This window comes from Pseudoliparis swirei, chromosome 2 (genome assembly GCF_029220125.1).
Source record: "Pseudoliparis swirei isolate HS2019 ecotype Mariana Trench chromosome 2, NWPU_hadal_v1, whole genome shotgun sequence".
In the NCBI taxonomy this organism is placed as follows: Eukaryota; Metazoa; Chordata; class Actinopteri; order Perciformes; family Liparidae; genus Pseudoliparis; species Pseudoliparis swirei.
This window is the reverse complement of record NC_079389.1, coordinates 6,212,082-6,228,838: the sequence shown is the minus strand read 5'-3', so window position 1 is coordinate 6,228,838 and position 16,757 is coordinate 6,212,082. Positions and strand designations below refer to the sequence as shown.

General features: G+C 40.9%; 1 protein-coding gene and 1 long non-coding RNA gene across 2 annotated transcripts; both read left to right on the top strand.

Moving 5' to 3' along the window:
* Positions 1–4,872: 4,872 nt before the first annotated feature.
* Positions 4,873–12,451, top strand: LOC130209590 (uncharacterized). The gene is made up of 4 exons (XR_008834647.1): positions 4,873–5,096; positions 7,208–7,373; positions 7,930–8,117; positions 10,734–12,451. It is a non-coding gene; the product is annotated as an uncharacterized LOC130209590 (long non-coding RNA).
* slc5a3b (solute carrier family 5 member 3b) lies at positions 8,134–11,254 on the top strand. The gene has a single exon (XM_056439334.1). The coding sequence runs from the start codon at positions 8,204–8,206 to the stop codon at positions 10,334–10,336; it is 2,133 nt and encodes a 710-aa protein (XP_056295309.1). The 5' UTR covers positions 8,134–8,203; the 3' UTR covers positions 10,337–11,254.
* Positions 12,452–16,757: the final 4,306 nt, after the last annotated feature.

The window sequence follows — 16,757 nt, the reverse complement described above, 5'->3', positions numbered from 1 at the left end:
GACAACTCCCTGTGGTTCTTCCCCCTGTCCCGAGTCAGTCGAACAGAGTTAAATCCATGCATTAAAGAGATAAATGAGGGCACGCTAATTGTTGATAAAATGAGTTTTGTGGCCTTCATCTGCAAAACTATGAATTTGGCAATGCAACAAAAGAAAAAAAGTGACAGGATTAAAACAATTGTAGAGGCAGCCATAGAGATTCTGGGGATTAAAGAAGCTACGGCAGACTTGGTTCATAAGATGTTAAATCCTCCCAACTATGATGTTCAGATTGATTGATCTCCTTATGGTGTTGCATATCCTACAATGGAATGCCAGAAGTCTAATTGCAAATGGGCAAGAGTTCAAAAAGGTGGTGGCTGATCTGAAAGATATGCCAGATGTTATTTGCATTCAAGAAACGTGGCTATAAAACCACAATTGGACTTTGTCATTTCAGGATACAGCTCTGTTAGATGTGATAGATCTGGAAAACAGGGTGGGGGGTGTGTGACATTTATTAAGGATGCCTTAGCATATAGGAAGATTAATGTTCCAGAGCAGTATGAATGTGTTATGATAGAAGTATGCAGTCCCAGAGGAGATATCAAGGTAGTGAACTTTTATAATCCTTGTAAAAAGTTGTCGTTGGAAATGTTTCATGAGATATCAGGAAATATTGGGAGAAGAGAAATCTGGTGTGGGGATTTTAATGCTCATAATACATTATGGGGAAGTGAGTGCACGGATTTCAACGGAGGGGTAGTGGAAGAAGTTATAGAGGAAAGAGCATTAATTTGTCTTAATGATGGAAGAGGCACGAGAGTAGATGTCACTCGTAATTCAGTGTCTTGCTTAGATATCACATTGGTCTCAGGAAATATGAGTAATTTGTGTGAATGGAATATAATGAATGACTAACATAGGGAGTGATCATTACCCAATTTTATGCTCAGTAAATTGCAGTATTTCTCCTCAGAAGGGTAGTTCAACAGAAAGATGGTGTTTCCCTAAAGCTAATTGGGGAATATTTAAAGAATGTTGTAGGAAGGCATATGAAGATATAACTATTGAGGGCGATGTGGACAGTTGCACGAGAGTAGTGACCTCTATGATTATTGGTGCTGCATCAATATGCATTCCTAAGAGTAAGGTGAATGGGAAAAAGAAAATGGTCCCATGGTGGAATGAGGAATGTAAAAATGCAATTAAAAAAAGAAACTGTGCCTTCAGGAAAGTAAGAAGCCTCCTGAATCAAGACAATTTGATTGATTCTCAAAGAAAGAGAGCGATAGTTCGGAAAGTAATTAAGTCAGCCAAGAGGAATGCTTGGAGGCAATTCTGCTCATCTATTGGAAGAGAAGTACAGGTGCGAGATGTTTGGGCGATGATCAATAAAATGAGTGGGAAAAGAAAATCAGTTATAATCCCAGTTTTGATGGACGGAGAATATCGGGCAATTACAAATAAGGAGAAAGCCGCGTTATTGGGGAAGAAGTTTGCAAGTGTTCACAGCGGAAGTCATTTACATGAGATGCACAGACAGAGAAAAGAAGACATTTTGGCAGTACATGCAGAAGATATAAAGGAAAAAGTCAGTGAAGGCACGCCCCTTGATATGGAGTTTACAAAACAGGAGCTGAAAAGTGCAATAGAGGGAAGTGGGTATACTGCGCCAGGGCAAGACCAATTATGCTACGCTATGTTTAGACAGTTACCAGAGGAAGCCTTGGAAATGATCCTTAAACTATTTAATATGATTTGGAGGGAAGGTGTAATGCCAAGCAGCTGGAAGAGTGCTTTGATATACCTTTTGGTAAACCTGGGAAAGACCTAGCTAATGCTGGCAATTACAGACCAATAGCGCTGACATCTCACTTGTGCAAATGGATGGAAAAGATAATTACGCGTAGATTAACTTACTTCTTAGAGCAAAGGGGCTTGCTTAATAAATCTCAGAATGGGTTCCGTAAAGGTAGGTCAACAACTGATGCTTTAATAAAAGTTAGCAATGAGGCAGAGAAAGCAATAAGTATGAAGGAGGTTATGGCAATAGTTTATTTCGATATAGAGAAAGCATATGACTCCATGTGGAGAGAGGGCCTTTTGATTAAAATGAATAAATTGGGTATTGGTGGGAGGATGTATAACTGGGTATTGGATTTTTTGTCTAGCAGGTCTTTTAAAGTAAAAGTTGGAGATGCGGTGTCAGAGGAATTTAGTATTGTAAATGGGATCCCGCAAGGTAGTGTCATTAGCCCTATTCTATTTAATATTATGATTAATGACATCTTCATGGATATTGGAAGAGATGTTGGCTCCCTGCTTTATGCGGATGATGGGGCGATATGGAAAAGGGGAAAGAATATTGGGCATGTGAGCAGTAGCATTCAAAAAGCTATAGATAAGGTGGAAAAGTGGTCATATGACTGGGGGTTTAAGATGTCGGTGGATAAGTCTTGCTACATGCTATTCACTAGAAAGAGAAATATAAGTATGAATTTTAAATTATATGGACAAGGTATGGAGAGGGTAGCTGAGTTTAAATACTTAGGGTTGTGGTTTGATGGGAAATGTTTGTGGAAAACACATATTAAACATGTTGAAACTAAATGCAAAAAGGTGATAAACATTATGAGAGCAGTGGCTGGACATGAGTGGGGTGCAGACAAACAGTCACTTCTGGATATATATAGGGCCATTATTCGATCAAGTATAGACTATGGATGTATGGTGTATGGTGTATGGAGCAGCTGCTAAGAGCACACTTGAAATATTAGATAGAATTCAGTCCAGAGCGTTAAGACTAAGCACGGGTGCAATTAAGTCGACCCCAAACATCGCACTACTGGTGGAAGCGGACGAACTGCCTCTAAGTTTAAGACGGGCAAAGCTAGCTATGGCATATTGGGTGAAGCTGAAGGGATCGGGAGAGGAACTGCCTGCAACCAAAGTGCTGGATGAATGTTGGGAATACACTCAAAATAAAGGGAAAGGGTTTGGGTGGAGTATCGGTGCACTAGCCAATGAGGTCGGATTAAATAGGTATGAGTATGGTCCCAATGTGACGTGGGGAAATGTCCCGCCGTGGATTTTTACAGCCAACAATGTGGATTTAACACTTGTAGAGCGGAGGGAAAAATGGGTGGGGAAAAACTGTGACATTGGACAGCAGACACAAGAATACATCAACAATACTTTTTATAATTACCTGCAGATAGGCTATACACCGATGGGTCAAAAGATAATGGGAATGGTCACGTGGGTGCAGGGGTGTTCATAACGGAATTTAATAGGGTAATATGTAAAAGAATTGATGACAGGCAGTCTGTCTTCACGGCTGAAATTGTTGCGATAATCTTGGGGCTGCAATGGGTGGAAGAGGTCAGGCCTGAGAGAGTATACTATATACAGGACTGTCTCAGAAAATTAGAATATTGTGATAAAGTTCTTTATTTTCTGTAATGCAATTAAAAAAACAAAAATGTCATGCATTCTGGATTCATTACAAATCAACTGAAATATTGCAAGCCTTTTATTCTTTTAATATTGCTGATTATGGCTTACAGCTTAAGAAAACTCTAAAATCCTATCTCATAAAATTTTAATATTTCCTCAGACCAAGTAAAAAAAAAGATTTATAACAGCTGAGTGTTTGTCAAGGCTCAGGAAACCCTTGCAGGTGTTTCGAGTTAATTAGACAATTCAAGTGATTTGTTTAATACCCTACTAGTATACTTTTTCATGATATTCTAATATTTAGAGATAGGATATTTGAGTTTTCTTAAGCTGTAAGCATAATCAGCAATAAATCAGAATAAAAGGCTTGCAATATTACAGTTGATTTGTAATGAATCCAGAATGCATGACATTTTTGTTTTTTTAATTGCATTACAGAAAATAAAGAACTTCATCACAATATTCTAATTTTCTGAGACAGTCCTGTATAGTCATCTGTTCAGACTGCTGTAGCGTTGAACAGCATTAGGTCCAAACGCTCTGTTCGGGAGGATTTAGTGATGGCGATATCAATGCTAATGTTGAGAATCCAAAGGCTGGGGATTAGTGTGTATTTTTGCTGGGTTCCTGCTCACATGGGTGTTGAGGGAAATGAGAGAGCGGACAGGATCGCTAAGAAAGTGCTTAAATTCAGGAAGGAGGAAATACTGAGTATTCCGTTTGGGAAAGGGGAAGCAAAAGCAGTTATTAGAGAGGCAGTGAGGGAATTATGGCAGAGGAAGTGGGACAACAACTACAAAGGAAGGCACTATCACAATATACAAAAATCCATAAATGTAAAGTTATTCAAAGGGAAGTGTCGGAGAGAGGAGGTCATCATATCAAGGTTAAGATTCGGCCACACAGGGCTGAATGCAACTCTGTTCTTAATGGCAAAAGTGGGAACAGCTAAATGTAACTTTTGTAACGAGACTGAGGATGTGGAGCATGTGATCATGAAGTGTGTGAAATACAGCTCTGAAAGAAAACGGTTGAAGGAAAAAATGTGTCAGCGGGGACGGAGGTGGAGTTTGGAGGGAGTGCTGGCAGCGGACCAGGATGGGCATGAGTGCTACAGGGCTTTGCTGCGATTTGCCAAAGATACGGGGCTAGGCCGCAGGATTTAGTGGCGAGTAGGTCTGTTGGCGGGGTCAGTAGTTGGGCAGTTAATTAGTATTTTGTTTTGTTTTATAGGTTTATTTTGTTTTTTATTTTTGAGTAGTTAATACAGTTATACATGAATCTGCACACTCCGGTACAGTAGGTGGCGGTATGCACCTAGGCAAGTTGGTTGCGATCCGCCATTCAAATTTAAAGAAGAAGAAGAACATGAAGGCGGTATGATTATCAGCCAAACAACCCGGGCGGTTCACGTGGGATGAAGGGGGCGTGGCTTGAGGAGCAGAAGAAGAGTGCTGCGTTTGTTTGGTGTCTGTTAGCCGCTCCTTAGAAAACCGGACCGTGCACATGAGAGCGAGGAGGAGGCGGCAGCAGCAGCAGCAGCAGCTCTCTAGCGAGGACACGAGACATCCGGAAGAAGTCGCGTCCCCATTTTCATCTTCCTTTCTTCTTTGGGAGCAACGAGTCGTAGTACGTGTAGCCTCTGCTAGCTAAACAAGGTAGTGTGCGTCATTACTACTAGTCCGTGTTAACACACTTGATACAGTGACATGCGACATGTTTAATAATATAATAACATAATAACATGTGTTCATATGCAAAGCTGTATGTAACGACGGTGGTCATCTTGGGTCAAACGTGCAGCCTCGGTTCAATCGGGTCTGTGGATGCACCTGGCCTATACTTACCTCCGTGGTTAACCCACAGGTGGCGTGACTCCGCTGTTGTTAGAAGTGACCGTGACAATTAAAGTAATCAATTGAAAGACGAAACGGAACTATTATCATACCTGCAAACTTGTCACCTTTCGGTGAAATTCACCGTTTTGAACTCAAAATAGGTCATCCACGTGAATCGTGGAGATCCGAAGAGTTTTTGTTTTGGGGGGGTCACCTGGCCCGCTGCCGTTGAGATTGCAGTGAGACGCGGAGAAAAGTGTGAAGTGGTGCTCTTCGCAATAAAACATCTTTGATGGGACGTGTCGCGTCTCGGCCAATCAGCGTTCAGATGTCGACATCGTTTGGGGGTTCAGGTTAGCTTGAATGTTAGCCCGCTACATCTACTCCTGTCACGCTGCACGGTGTAGCGATGCTAACAAAGTACCCGTACGTTAAACACGATGTGATTTAGCATATCTTTAGTATCGATACTTCATTAAGAGAGCGATCAGAGCGCACGCGCTGCTCCGTGTCGAGCTGTCTGCGCACACTGCGCTGCGCAGCTCACAGCGAGAGAAGTGGCGCAGCTTAGAGACTTCGGCTTAAAAAATAAAAAGATGCCAGAAGTGAAATGTTTCAGTCTGGAAAGTTCTGTAACTCTCCAGCTGCTCATCCTGATGAACTGTGGATCATCTGGTCAGAGACTAACGGCCTCATAGTGTATAATCAATGCTATGATGGAACCATGTAGTTTCATTCATATCTGGCTGTATTTACTGGCTCATGTATTTATCTGGCTCATATTACTGTCATTTGTTAAGTGTTGAAAAAGTTGGTAAAAAGTGAACCATACAGATGTTTTATTTATTACTATTATAGATAAATATACCAGTCTCGTAATTATGGTACCATATTGTTTGTATGGTGTATTGAATTCTGGTATCGGGTATCATGATATTTATGGCAGGTATGTAATATGTATAGAAGTTATAATATGAGTATCGTGACAAACAGGTAGAGACAGAACAGATTCAGGGAGAAGTCCATGAGGACTGTTCAGGCAACAACAAAAAAAGGAAGTTGGTTCATGAATGACTTTAACCATATTATATATAATGACAATGTATATTTGTTATTACTATCATTATAGGGCTGAGTCAGAGCGGAGAACCTTTTGGTCTTAAACTGTTTATTATTATTATTTAGATTTGTGGTCAGAACAATAAAATGACTGTAGTTGTGGTTCTAAAAGCTTTGAGGCTTCCTTTTTCACCCCTCATGAGTTTGCACGTATGTATTATAAATAATTACAACCAATTTTTTTTAAAATTGTGCAGTCAACGATAGAAGCCTTTATTACAAGCAGAATCCCATATTGTAATTCAAAGTTCTTACTTTATATTTATACTTTGAACATTACGCACCGGCCACATTATCTTTTGTTCGTTCTTGTGCAGGCAGATTAAAATAATGCAGAAGCTCTTCAGGCGTTAACACGTGTTATGTATTTGACAGTAGCTGTACGTATTATATGGCTAACAAAGTTATAACCAAAACCTCAGGTGAAAATGTATTTCGTTCAGAAAAATTACATTTCACAGATGACTATTGTCATGATGATATTATTATAAAGAACTGAAGCTAAACGGGTCCTACAGTATTTCACAATATGAGCATTCATGATAAGATGAGCGTGGTCAGCCATTCACTCAAAACATACAAAGTGTGGGGATGCTTGTGTTTGATAAGTCAGATATCTGGGAGCAGGAGGAGAACATTTATTTTAACTAACTTGACATTTACAGTTAATTTCAAATTGGTATTTATTTTGCAGATATTGTAAAAAATAAAAATTGGATTTCCACCATGGCAGTCAATCTGGAAATATGTCTGATATACAACTCATATTTTGTATGCAGCCTTTAATCTTTATTCTGACTGCTGTGTTTTAGGTTGTCTCCTGGGCAGACCGCGGCGAACACGTGGAGTGCAGCAGCCCTGGCCGGTGGGATGGTGGGATGGACACTTGTTCTTATTGAGAGGTTGAAGCATACAGCCTGTGAGGAGGAACACACACGGGTATCTTCTACCAAGCGTGGTATGCTGCAAACACAAGAGGTCAGACAAACGTGTGTGTGTGTGTGCGTGCACGCACCATGCATATGTCATCTGAATAACATTTGTTGTTGTCAATCTATACATATCTGTTGAATTTTAAAGCATTCAACTAACTTGGTGCGGGACTTTTTCCACAACCAGTGATGGAAAGAAGTACATTTACTCAAGTACTGTACTTTAGTAAAAATATTGATGCTACTTTCAATTCCACTACATTTCAAAGGTAAATATTGTACTTTTATTTTTTCCCTTCACCACATTTATTTATATTGAGTAAATTAAATACAACACTAGAACATCTTGCATGTTAATGCATCAATATTCATAATAATCTAATATTATAATGTAGCACCGAAAGAGCAAATTTGGCTGCATAGTCGACTATTTTGTACTTTAATATTATAAGTAATTTTACATCAATTTAAAAAAGGTAGTCATTTTTAAACCTCACTTTCTGTTTTCAGAGAGGCTGTAAACGTTAAAGCATTTGCTATTTTTTCCTCTTTAAATTATGGCTCTTGAGGTTTTCTTTTCTTTTCTCTTTGTTGTCTTTCAGAAATTTGAACTCTAGTCTTTTGTAGGCCTACAACGTCGTCCTTTTGAAAACCAGAACGACCGCAGTGCCAATGGATAAACATCTCAAAAGCGCGCCTGCTGACTTTGACATGACGATGGACACCACAGTTTCCAGACAACCAATCACAACAAAGCATTTCCATTCCTCCATTTTAAACAATTAAATTGGTAATTCACTATTTTGTATATAAAAAAATGTTTGTATAGTTGTGGCCTCTATTTCCAAGTGTTCAGTTTGAGGTGATCTAAAAAAAATGGCTCCTGGTATGGAGGTGGTGGACGTGGCTGTCGTCGCCCTGTATTTTGTCCTGGTGTTAGCCATTGGGTTTTTCGCCATGTGGAAATCCAATCGCAACACCGTGAGCGGCTACTTCCTGGCTGGACGCTCTATGACGTGGGTAGTGGTAGGTGCGTCACTATTTGTCAGCAACATTGGCAGTGAACACTTCATAGGCCTGGCTGGGTCCGGTGCTGCGAGCGGCTATGCTGTTGCAGCGTGGGAATTTAATGCCCTTCTACTTCTGCAGCTGCTCGGCTGGGTGTTCGTCCCGGTGTATATACTCTCGGGAGTCAACACCATGCCGGAGTACCTATCCAAACGCTTCGGTGGCAAGAGGCTCAAGGTTTACTTTGCTTTCTTGTCCTTGTTATTATATATTTTTACCAAGCTGTCTGTGGACTTATATGCCGGAGCTCTCTTCATTCAAGAGTCCGTGGGTTGGAACATGTATGGGTCTATTGTCCTGCTCATTAGTATGACCGCACTGCTCACACTCACTGGTGGATTGCTGGCAGTGCTCTACACGGATTCCCTTCAGGCCGTGTTGATGATTGGTGGAGCCCTAACGTTAAGCATCCTTAGCCTGATCAAAGTCGGTGGACTAGAGGGTGTCAGAACTAAGTACATGCTGGCAGTTCCCAATGTCACTGCAATAATGGCCAGCGGAAACTTCAGCTATTCTCCTTCCTGCAGAATCGATCCCAAACCCAATGCTCTCCGTGTCCTCCGGGGTCCCCTGGATGAAGACATCCCGTGGCCGGGCTTTCTCCTCGGCCAGACCCCTTCGTCTATTTGGTACTGGTGTGCAGACCAGGTCATTGTTCAGAGAGTACTTGCGGCGAAGAACATTGTTCACGCTAAAGGTGCTACGCTAATGGCCGGGTTGCTCAAGATCCTTCCCATGTTTCTCATCGTCATTCCGGGAATGATCTCCCGCATCCTGTTTGCGGATGAGCTCGTGTGCATCGGGCCGGAGCACTGCATGTCCGTGTGCGGCTCTCATGCCGGTTGCTCCAACCTGGCCTACCCACGCCTGGTCATGGCCGTGATGCCCGTGGGCCTCCGGGGTTTGATGATGGCGGTCATGATCGCCGCCTTGATGAGCGACCTCGACTCGATCTTCAACAGCGCGAGCACCATCTTCACGCTGGACATCTACAAGACGGCTCGGAGCAAGGCGTCTCAGCGCGAGCTGCTGATTATGGGCCGCTTGTTTGTGGTGCTCATGGTGGTGATTAGCATCGCCTGGGTCCCGGTTATTATTGAAATGCAAGGTGGGCAGACGTACCTCTACATCCAGGAGGTTGCCGGCTACCTCACTCCACCAATCGCCGCCCTCTTCCTGTTGGGTGTGTTCTGGAAACGGTGCAACGAGATGGGCGCATTTTGCGGAGGGATGGTGGGTCTCGCGCTCGGTATCGTGCGACTGGTCCTGGCGTTCGTCTACCGCCAGCCTCACTGTGACCAGCCCGACGATAGGCCCGCCTTCATCGTGAAAATTCACTACATGTATTTTGCTTCTGGGCTGTTCTGGATTTCAGGGTTGGTGGCGGTGGTGGTGAGCCTCTGCACCGCGCCACCAGATGAGGAGCAGGTCCGTACGGCCACGTTCTGGGGGCTCCGCAGCGTTGAAACGGTTCCCCCAAAGGACAGGAAGAACATTTACAAGTTGGCTGAAAAGAGCCACAGTAGCGCAGACAACGGCCTCCGTGAAGAAATGCTCCCGGATGTGAGAGAGGAGAAGTGTCCGGATGGGCCGCATGTCACGGCCCTGGTCCCGTCCGCCCACTATTACCCCGACGCCCCGAGTGCGGAAACTTCCCCCGAAGCCACCCCTCCAGAACAAATTGATAGCGCAAGAGTAGAGATGATCAGAAAGGAAAGCGGCCAAGTTGGCGGGGAGACTAGCAGGAGTGTGCGTTTACTGGAGTGGTTTTGTGGATTCAAGGAGGGAGAGCAGAGCCCGAAGCCAAACAGTGTGTGTGAGGATGCACGACTCATTGCAGAGCGTCTGTACGAGCCTCCGAGAACTAAAACCCTCCTCAACGTGGGTCTGCTCATCAACGTGTGTTTGGCCATCTTCATGTATGTTTACTTCTCACTGTAGTTGAACCCTGCACTGAACCGATGTGGACCGGTGTGAATGTTTTAATTTTTTTTATTTAGGTGAGTTGTCGGTGGCTGATTAAAACAAATGAAATTTTAAGAGAATTGAGAATCTCTCTCTGTGATACAGGTGTCTCTCCAACAAGGATCTAAGATCACTAACCAGTTGTTTTTAAATATATTGGGAAAAAAAATTGAAATTCTTAAATCCTTAACTGAAGCTCATTTGACTAGTTTGTGTCCTCTTTGTATAGCTCTTCTATTAATCCTACATTTGGATTATGTAGGCTCGTTGTTTTTGTCTTCTCTATGAATTCAATATTTGACGTGCACTTTTTTCCCCCCGTGAAAATGAAACGTATTCTGTGATTCATGTTTTTTTCTCCTCTCTGTTTTAGTTGATGGTGACTGTATGCTTAGTTGCACAGGAAATGAAGAGAAGAAGCACAACATTTAGAAATTGTTATGCCATTTTTGATTTATATTTATTTTCATCTCGAGAAGAACTATCCTAACTTGTAAGACTAATCAATGATCATGTTCCTGTATCCATATCTTCTTTATGAATATCTCCTTGTCTGGTCCAAAGGGGTTGAGTCTGTTGCATAACATAGTTTCTGCTGTAATTCAGGCCTCATGGAGCAAGTTGTTGTGTATCTACTGTGTGTCAATGTACCATTAATGCAGTGCAATTAATCTTGTTTACATTGCATCTTTTACTAAATGTCTTAGTATGCGATGCTAAAAAAAAAAAAAAATCAAGAATTATGTTTCACTTCCTGAAATTAGTGGGCTGTGAATTTAGAGGATTAAGTGGTGATTGCTTTGGGGGGGAAAGTGCTTTTACATTGTTTTCGTTCTCACTGAGAGAATATACTTTTTTTTTCATTACTTATAATAAAAATTCCCATTGAGAAAATGTGTGTTCATTGTTCATGTTGAGACGGAAGAAAAATGAGTGAGACTATACGTTCTCTAAACACTCAGATGATGTACACATTACATCTATTGCACCTGTCCATCCTGGAGAGGGATCCTTCTCTGTTCTCTCCTGTAGGGTTCTTCCCTTTTTCCCCCTGAAGGGTTATTTGGGAGTTTTTCCTGATCCGATGCGAGGTTTTGGGGCAGGGATGTCTATGTACAGCTTGTAAAGCACTCTGAGACAAATTTGTGAAATTGGGCTATACAAATAAACTGAATTGAAATAAAAGAATGTTTAGAAGTAGTGAAGACAGCAAAACTATTTCATTGAGAATCAATTCATCAGTTTGATGTGCAAGTGGTTATTGTGCAAATTGTAGACCATTTAACTTACTCTTTGCACAGAACACGTGCAATTAGTTTGAAATAATGAGATAATAAAATCAGTTGTCAACAAAAAACTAATTGTAAAACTTGCAAATGGGAAAAACTAATATTTTTTTCCTGAACATAAGCCTGTGAAAGAATTGTATTTGAGAAACTGTATTTTGCATTAGAAACCATGCATGAAAACCCTGACGTCAGCTTTATTATGAATATTTACTGCATGATTTTTTTTTGTGATCAAATCTTTTATTGGTTTTCGAGATATGCACATGCAAAGGGAAAGATGTACTGTACGTATACAAAAGTACTCAGCCAAAAACTAAATAAAAAAAGAATAGATATATAAATATGGGTAGACATGCAAAAACCTGCACATATATATGCACATACCTGCATATCCTAATACACAAACACATAAATACTGTAAATGTACCCCCTTCAAACATCTCCAGCTATAAGGGGATGTATTATATTATTTTACAATTATATATATATATATATTGTTAAATGTTGCTTAAAGCCGTGGACCAGGATAAGATTGTTCCACCATGTATTCCGGCTATTGAAAGTTCCATATTCACTATATCAAGGTAGCTAGCTAACCACTGGGGTTTCGTAAGAGTGTGCAGGGGACTCCAGCGCATTGCTAGACATGATTAACAAAAAAAGGATGATCATATGCTGGAAATAAAGCATACGGTTCCTCCGACAAAATATGTGTCAAATGTCAAGTTATTCGAATCGTCAAATGTCACATTTTGTACAACATGAACATCTATTTAAAATAAAATGCTTTTCAATGTCAAAATGTCTTCAAGTCAGATGATGTGTTGAATTTACATTACACCACCTGAAACACTCCTGATGGATCACGTGATTATCAGGCGTCTCAAAGTATTAGGAAGCCTAAGCATCCGATTCCAGGAAATTGCAAAAGGATGTGGTATGTCGGTTTGGACACGTCTTATTACAACTCCTGAATAACTGCATTATCTGACGGTGATATTCTCCAACTGCCTCCTGTATATGATGATTGAGATATCTTAAGTTTCTCAGCACAAGATTTAACCAACAAAAAAAAGACAGAATGAGTTCTTTATAAATCAACATTTACCAGTTTTGCTCCATACATCCCTCTATCGTCAGTCAAGCAAACATTACAATTAATTAAAAGTTAACCTACAAGTGGCTCTTGTGTTGTTAGTGCTGAAAGATACACACTTTGAGTTTGACATCCCTGTAAGACTCAAACAAATTGTGAGTTTCTTTTCATCATTCCACATTTTTTTACAAGCTCTGCCTACTCCTATTAATTCATTCACCCCTATCTTTACAAGAGGAAATGAATTATATTGTCAATTATATTATCCTGACATGTGAGTTCTAGGCGTACAAATCAAATGGTTCTGGATGGAGATGGTTGGGTTGAAGTCTTTCAATACTGGTTCACTTCAGGGTTCAACTCAGGACATGAGAATCCTTTAGGAATGCTCGCCTGAGCCAGAAAATATCTTAGGAAACATGCTCTTTGGGTCCCAGATGACTTGTTGCATTCATGAATATATTGGCCTGTGAACCAAAACCACCTACTTCACCCCTAAAAGTTCAGGTGAAGGCTGTTCTAACAACATCTGCATTTGAAACACAGTCATATCAGTACGTCCATATTATGCTTCGCTATTTGTAAAAACATCTTTTCATCGCACAGAGCCAATTGAAAAATGTAGATATTGTTTTAACCCTCCTGATGCAGATCATGTCCGCCAGGGCTGTGGAGAGTTTGTGCGAGTGTGTGTGTGCCAGCAAGTCCGTGAATGAGTGTTTAAAAAGCGCACAATATTTTTGAATGGCCAGTTATGACTCAGTCTTTTCTTAAAACACCTTTATTTCCTACTTTAATACGCTGTTGACTCTTAACAGGCTCCCGGCCATGAGGGGCATCATTAGTGCCAACACAGCCGAGTGTATCTCCAACCTCCAGCCTCTAGGGACACAGTATATGGCACTATTATATGATTTGTATCATACAAAAACTTACAATCCCATTGTTTTGTACAACGTTACATTGCAGCTTATTTCTAAGTTTCAATGACAAACACATCTGGGGGAGAACTTCCCTCCAAGTGCACCTTTCGAATTCATTTTGCAGTCCCGGGACAACATAGCCGCCACTTTATGAATGTTTATAAATACAAAATTATAGATTATCGCCTCATGGTTGCGTTTTATCAACCTAATATCTTTGTGAACATTACTCATTTTTAACTTGTAGGCCTTATTGAGTAAAACAATGGCATTGTATGGATTATTTGGGCAATAACAAAAAAAGTTTGAGTGACATTTGTTTTTAAACAGTTTGTTGTGTATTTTTTGTTGTGTATATTTTATTCAGTCAATCATTGCAATACAAAACAATATTATTCTATATAATATATAAAACAGAAAGACTGAAAAGGTATAGGTAGAAGCAAAAATGCTTATATATTCCTATCCTAAATTATTATCAGAAAATAAATCAGAAAATTAATATAAAAGAAAGAAAAATAATAAAGAAACAGTTTCAACTTTTCAAATGGTTGTCTTTTGATCTGAATCATAATCTGTGCCGTCTTCACGACTTACTCCTCTGATGCATCTTCACAGTTAAGTTTCCCGACCCCCGAAAAGTACGATATATTATTGAAAAAAAGTTAAAATATACATATTTATTTTAGAGAAAATGAGAACAGGTTAGGGTTAGACTCTGGGGGGAATCATCTATTGAGGGAGAAGATATCATGGGAGTTGTCATGGAGAGTGAGCTGTGTGTCTTGTCAAAGAGCCCAGAACAATGGAGATTGAGACTGGATTCGGGAAGCCTTGAAGAACAATAGCCCCGACAGGGAACAGGCAACACTCAGTATCCAAGTAGACTAATGATAAATCACTCTGTGGCCTTGAGAGTGGTCTGCGCAATAAGGAAATAAGGAAATTAAAGATGTAAATGATTGAGAAGGCCAAGCGGACACACGTCTGGCACGATAAACATAAAGGGGTTGATGTTAAGGTCAAGGTGATCATGTTGCCCGCTACTGGTAAATAATGTAAGATGTCCAGATAGGGATAGAAATATTTAAGAGAAGCAACAGAGAATTTTTTTTAATGTTAGGGGACACTGCCGCTCTGAACTGTGACTAGTAGTAGTACAACTTCTACCTGAGAACTACTTTGATAAGATTTCATCAACAACTAAACTCACGCAGCTGAAAGGAGGGAGTAGGCTACCGATGGGGGAGTCGTCTTCTTCTGGAGGGGATGCTGCTGCCTATTTTGGACATGTTTGCCTTTTTTCTTTAGAATCAAAAGGAGTTTTTTTTGTAGAACAGCATGTACATAATAATCAAGTGACAGAGTTTAGTGTGATTTAATTCATTCTGTATAGATTACATATGATTGTTATCGCGGTTGTATCGCTTCAGGCTTCTGCATAATTCAAATAAAGTAAATCCATCAGTGTAAAAGTAGAATCTTCTTTATTTCTTTATTTTATTTTTTATTTATTTAACCAGGAAATGCCTCATTTAGATTCAAAATCTCCTTTACAAGAGAGTCCTGGCCGAGACAGCAGCAGTAGCACATTACACATAGTTTCAGACATACAACAATGACAGACAATATAAAAAAACTAAGACTCAAGTCATCACACCTCAAGTCAAAGAAAACATCTACAACCAGATGAAACTACCTCCAACTATTTTAATCTATTTTTAAAAACACTTAAAGAGAACCGTTTCCCGGAGACCCAGATCAGTCTGCATCAAATTTATATTCATAATGATCTGTTGAAGTATTTTTAAAAAAAGAAAAAAGTAACACAGTGATGTAAAAAAACTGCGTGTGCATGGCTAAGCATGCAGGTTAATTTATAAAATGTTACAATGCGTGGTGTTGTTTACTGTTTACTGTCGGGGAATGGCAGGCAGAGGACGGATGACTGTGAGAACTAGAAATAACTAGAAATAACTTGAAATAACTAGATAGACAGGCCGAGAAGCAAACACCATTAGTTTGTTTATCTTCCATGAGAGCAGCCACTACCAGGTCAGCTGAGACTACGAGGAGGAACCAGGGGAGATAAAACAGCAGGGGGTGATTAGTTAATTGAAGGCAGCTTGGTTGCTTAAGCAGGTGAGGTTGGTCCAATCAAGGAGCCAGGAGGACACACGCACACGCACACACAGTAGGCCTACAGGCAGGAGGCACGTCTTGGCAGTCACATAAAAGCACTTAAGAAGCAGCAGATGCAGCTGAATGCAAATTATGAACTTATTAAAGCTCAGATGTTTTCCATCGAGCACAACGACTGTTCCTGTTGTACAGGAGAGCTGTAGAGAACTGAAGTGTGTTCACACTGTGTCCTCGTCTTCGGGTCACTAAGGGTGCTTGGGGAAAGGATCTAGGATATTTTGCATTAGTCTATGTTGCTCTCTATTCTGTTCCTTCACTGCTCAGAGCTGCCAGTCAGCAGGGCGTCCACCCACTGGCGCTGCATGGCGAAACACGTGATGTGTGACCCAGCGGCGGCGGGGAGCACACAGTTTCAAGTATTCTTGTCAGCCAACAGAAAACACCCGGGAGTGTGTCCTTGAGCAAGACAATGCATCCCTCTATGACGTCAGTGTGCTGCTTTGTGACGGACACTTTATTGCGTTTTTAACTCCAGATTAAATTCCTTCCTTTCCTCAGAGGAAAGACGTCGCATGTGAACACGAGTCTCTCACGTGTGTTGCACGTTATCGCCATCTGGGGAGAGAAACAGTGAAAGGAGTCGATGTCCCCTTGGCGGGTGCTTCCACCGTGTGGGCAGATGAGGAACTGCAGGCGAATAAACACTCGGCAGCCACCATAACAACAATTGGGTCAATCTTGGATTATTACATTTTTTTGCCCTGTTTTTGCTGCTGCTATTTTAACCCTTGTGTTGCCTTCGGGTCAATTTGACCCGATTCAATGTTTCACCCTCCTGTCGCCTTCGGGTCAATATGACCCGATTCAATGTTTAACCCTCCTGTTACCTTTATATTTACTAACATATTTTACCCTTGAGGTCAATATGACCCCAGCTATTAAAATCT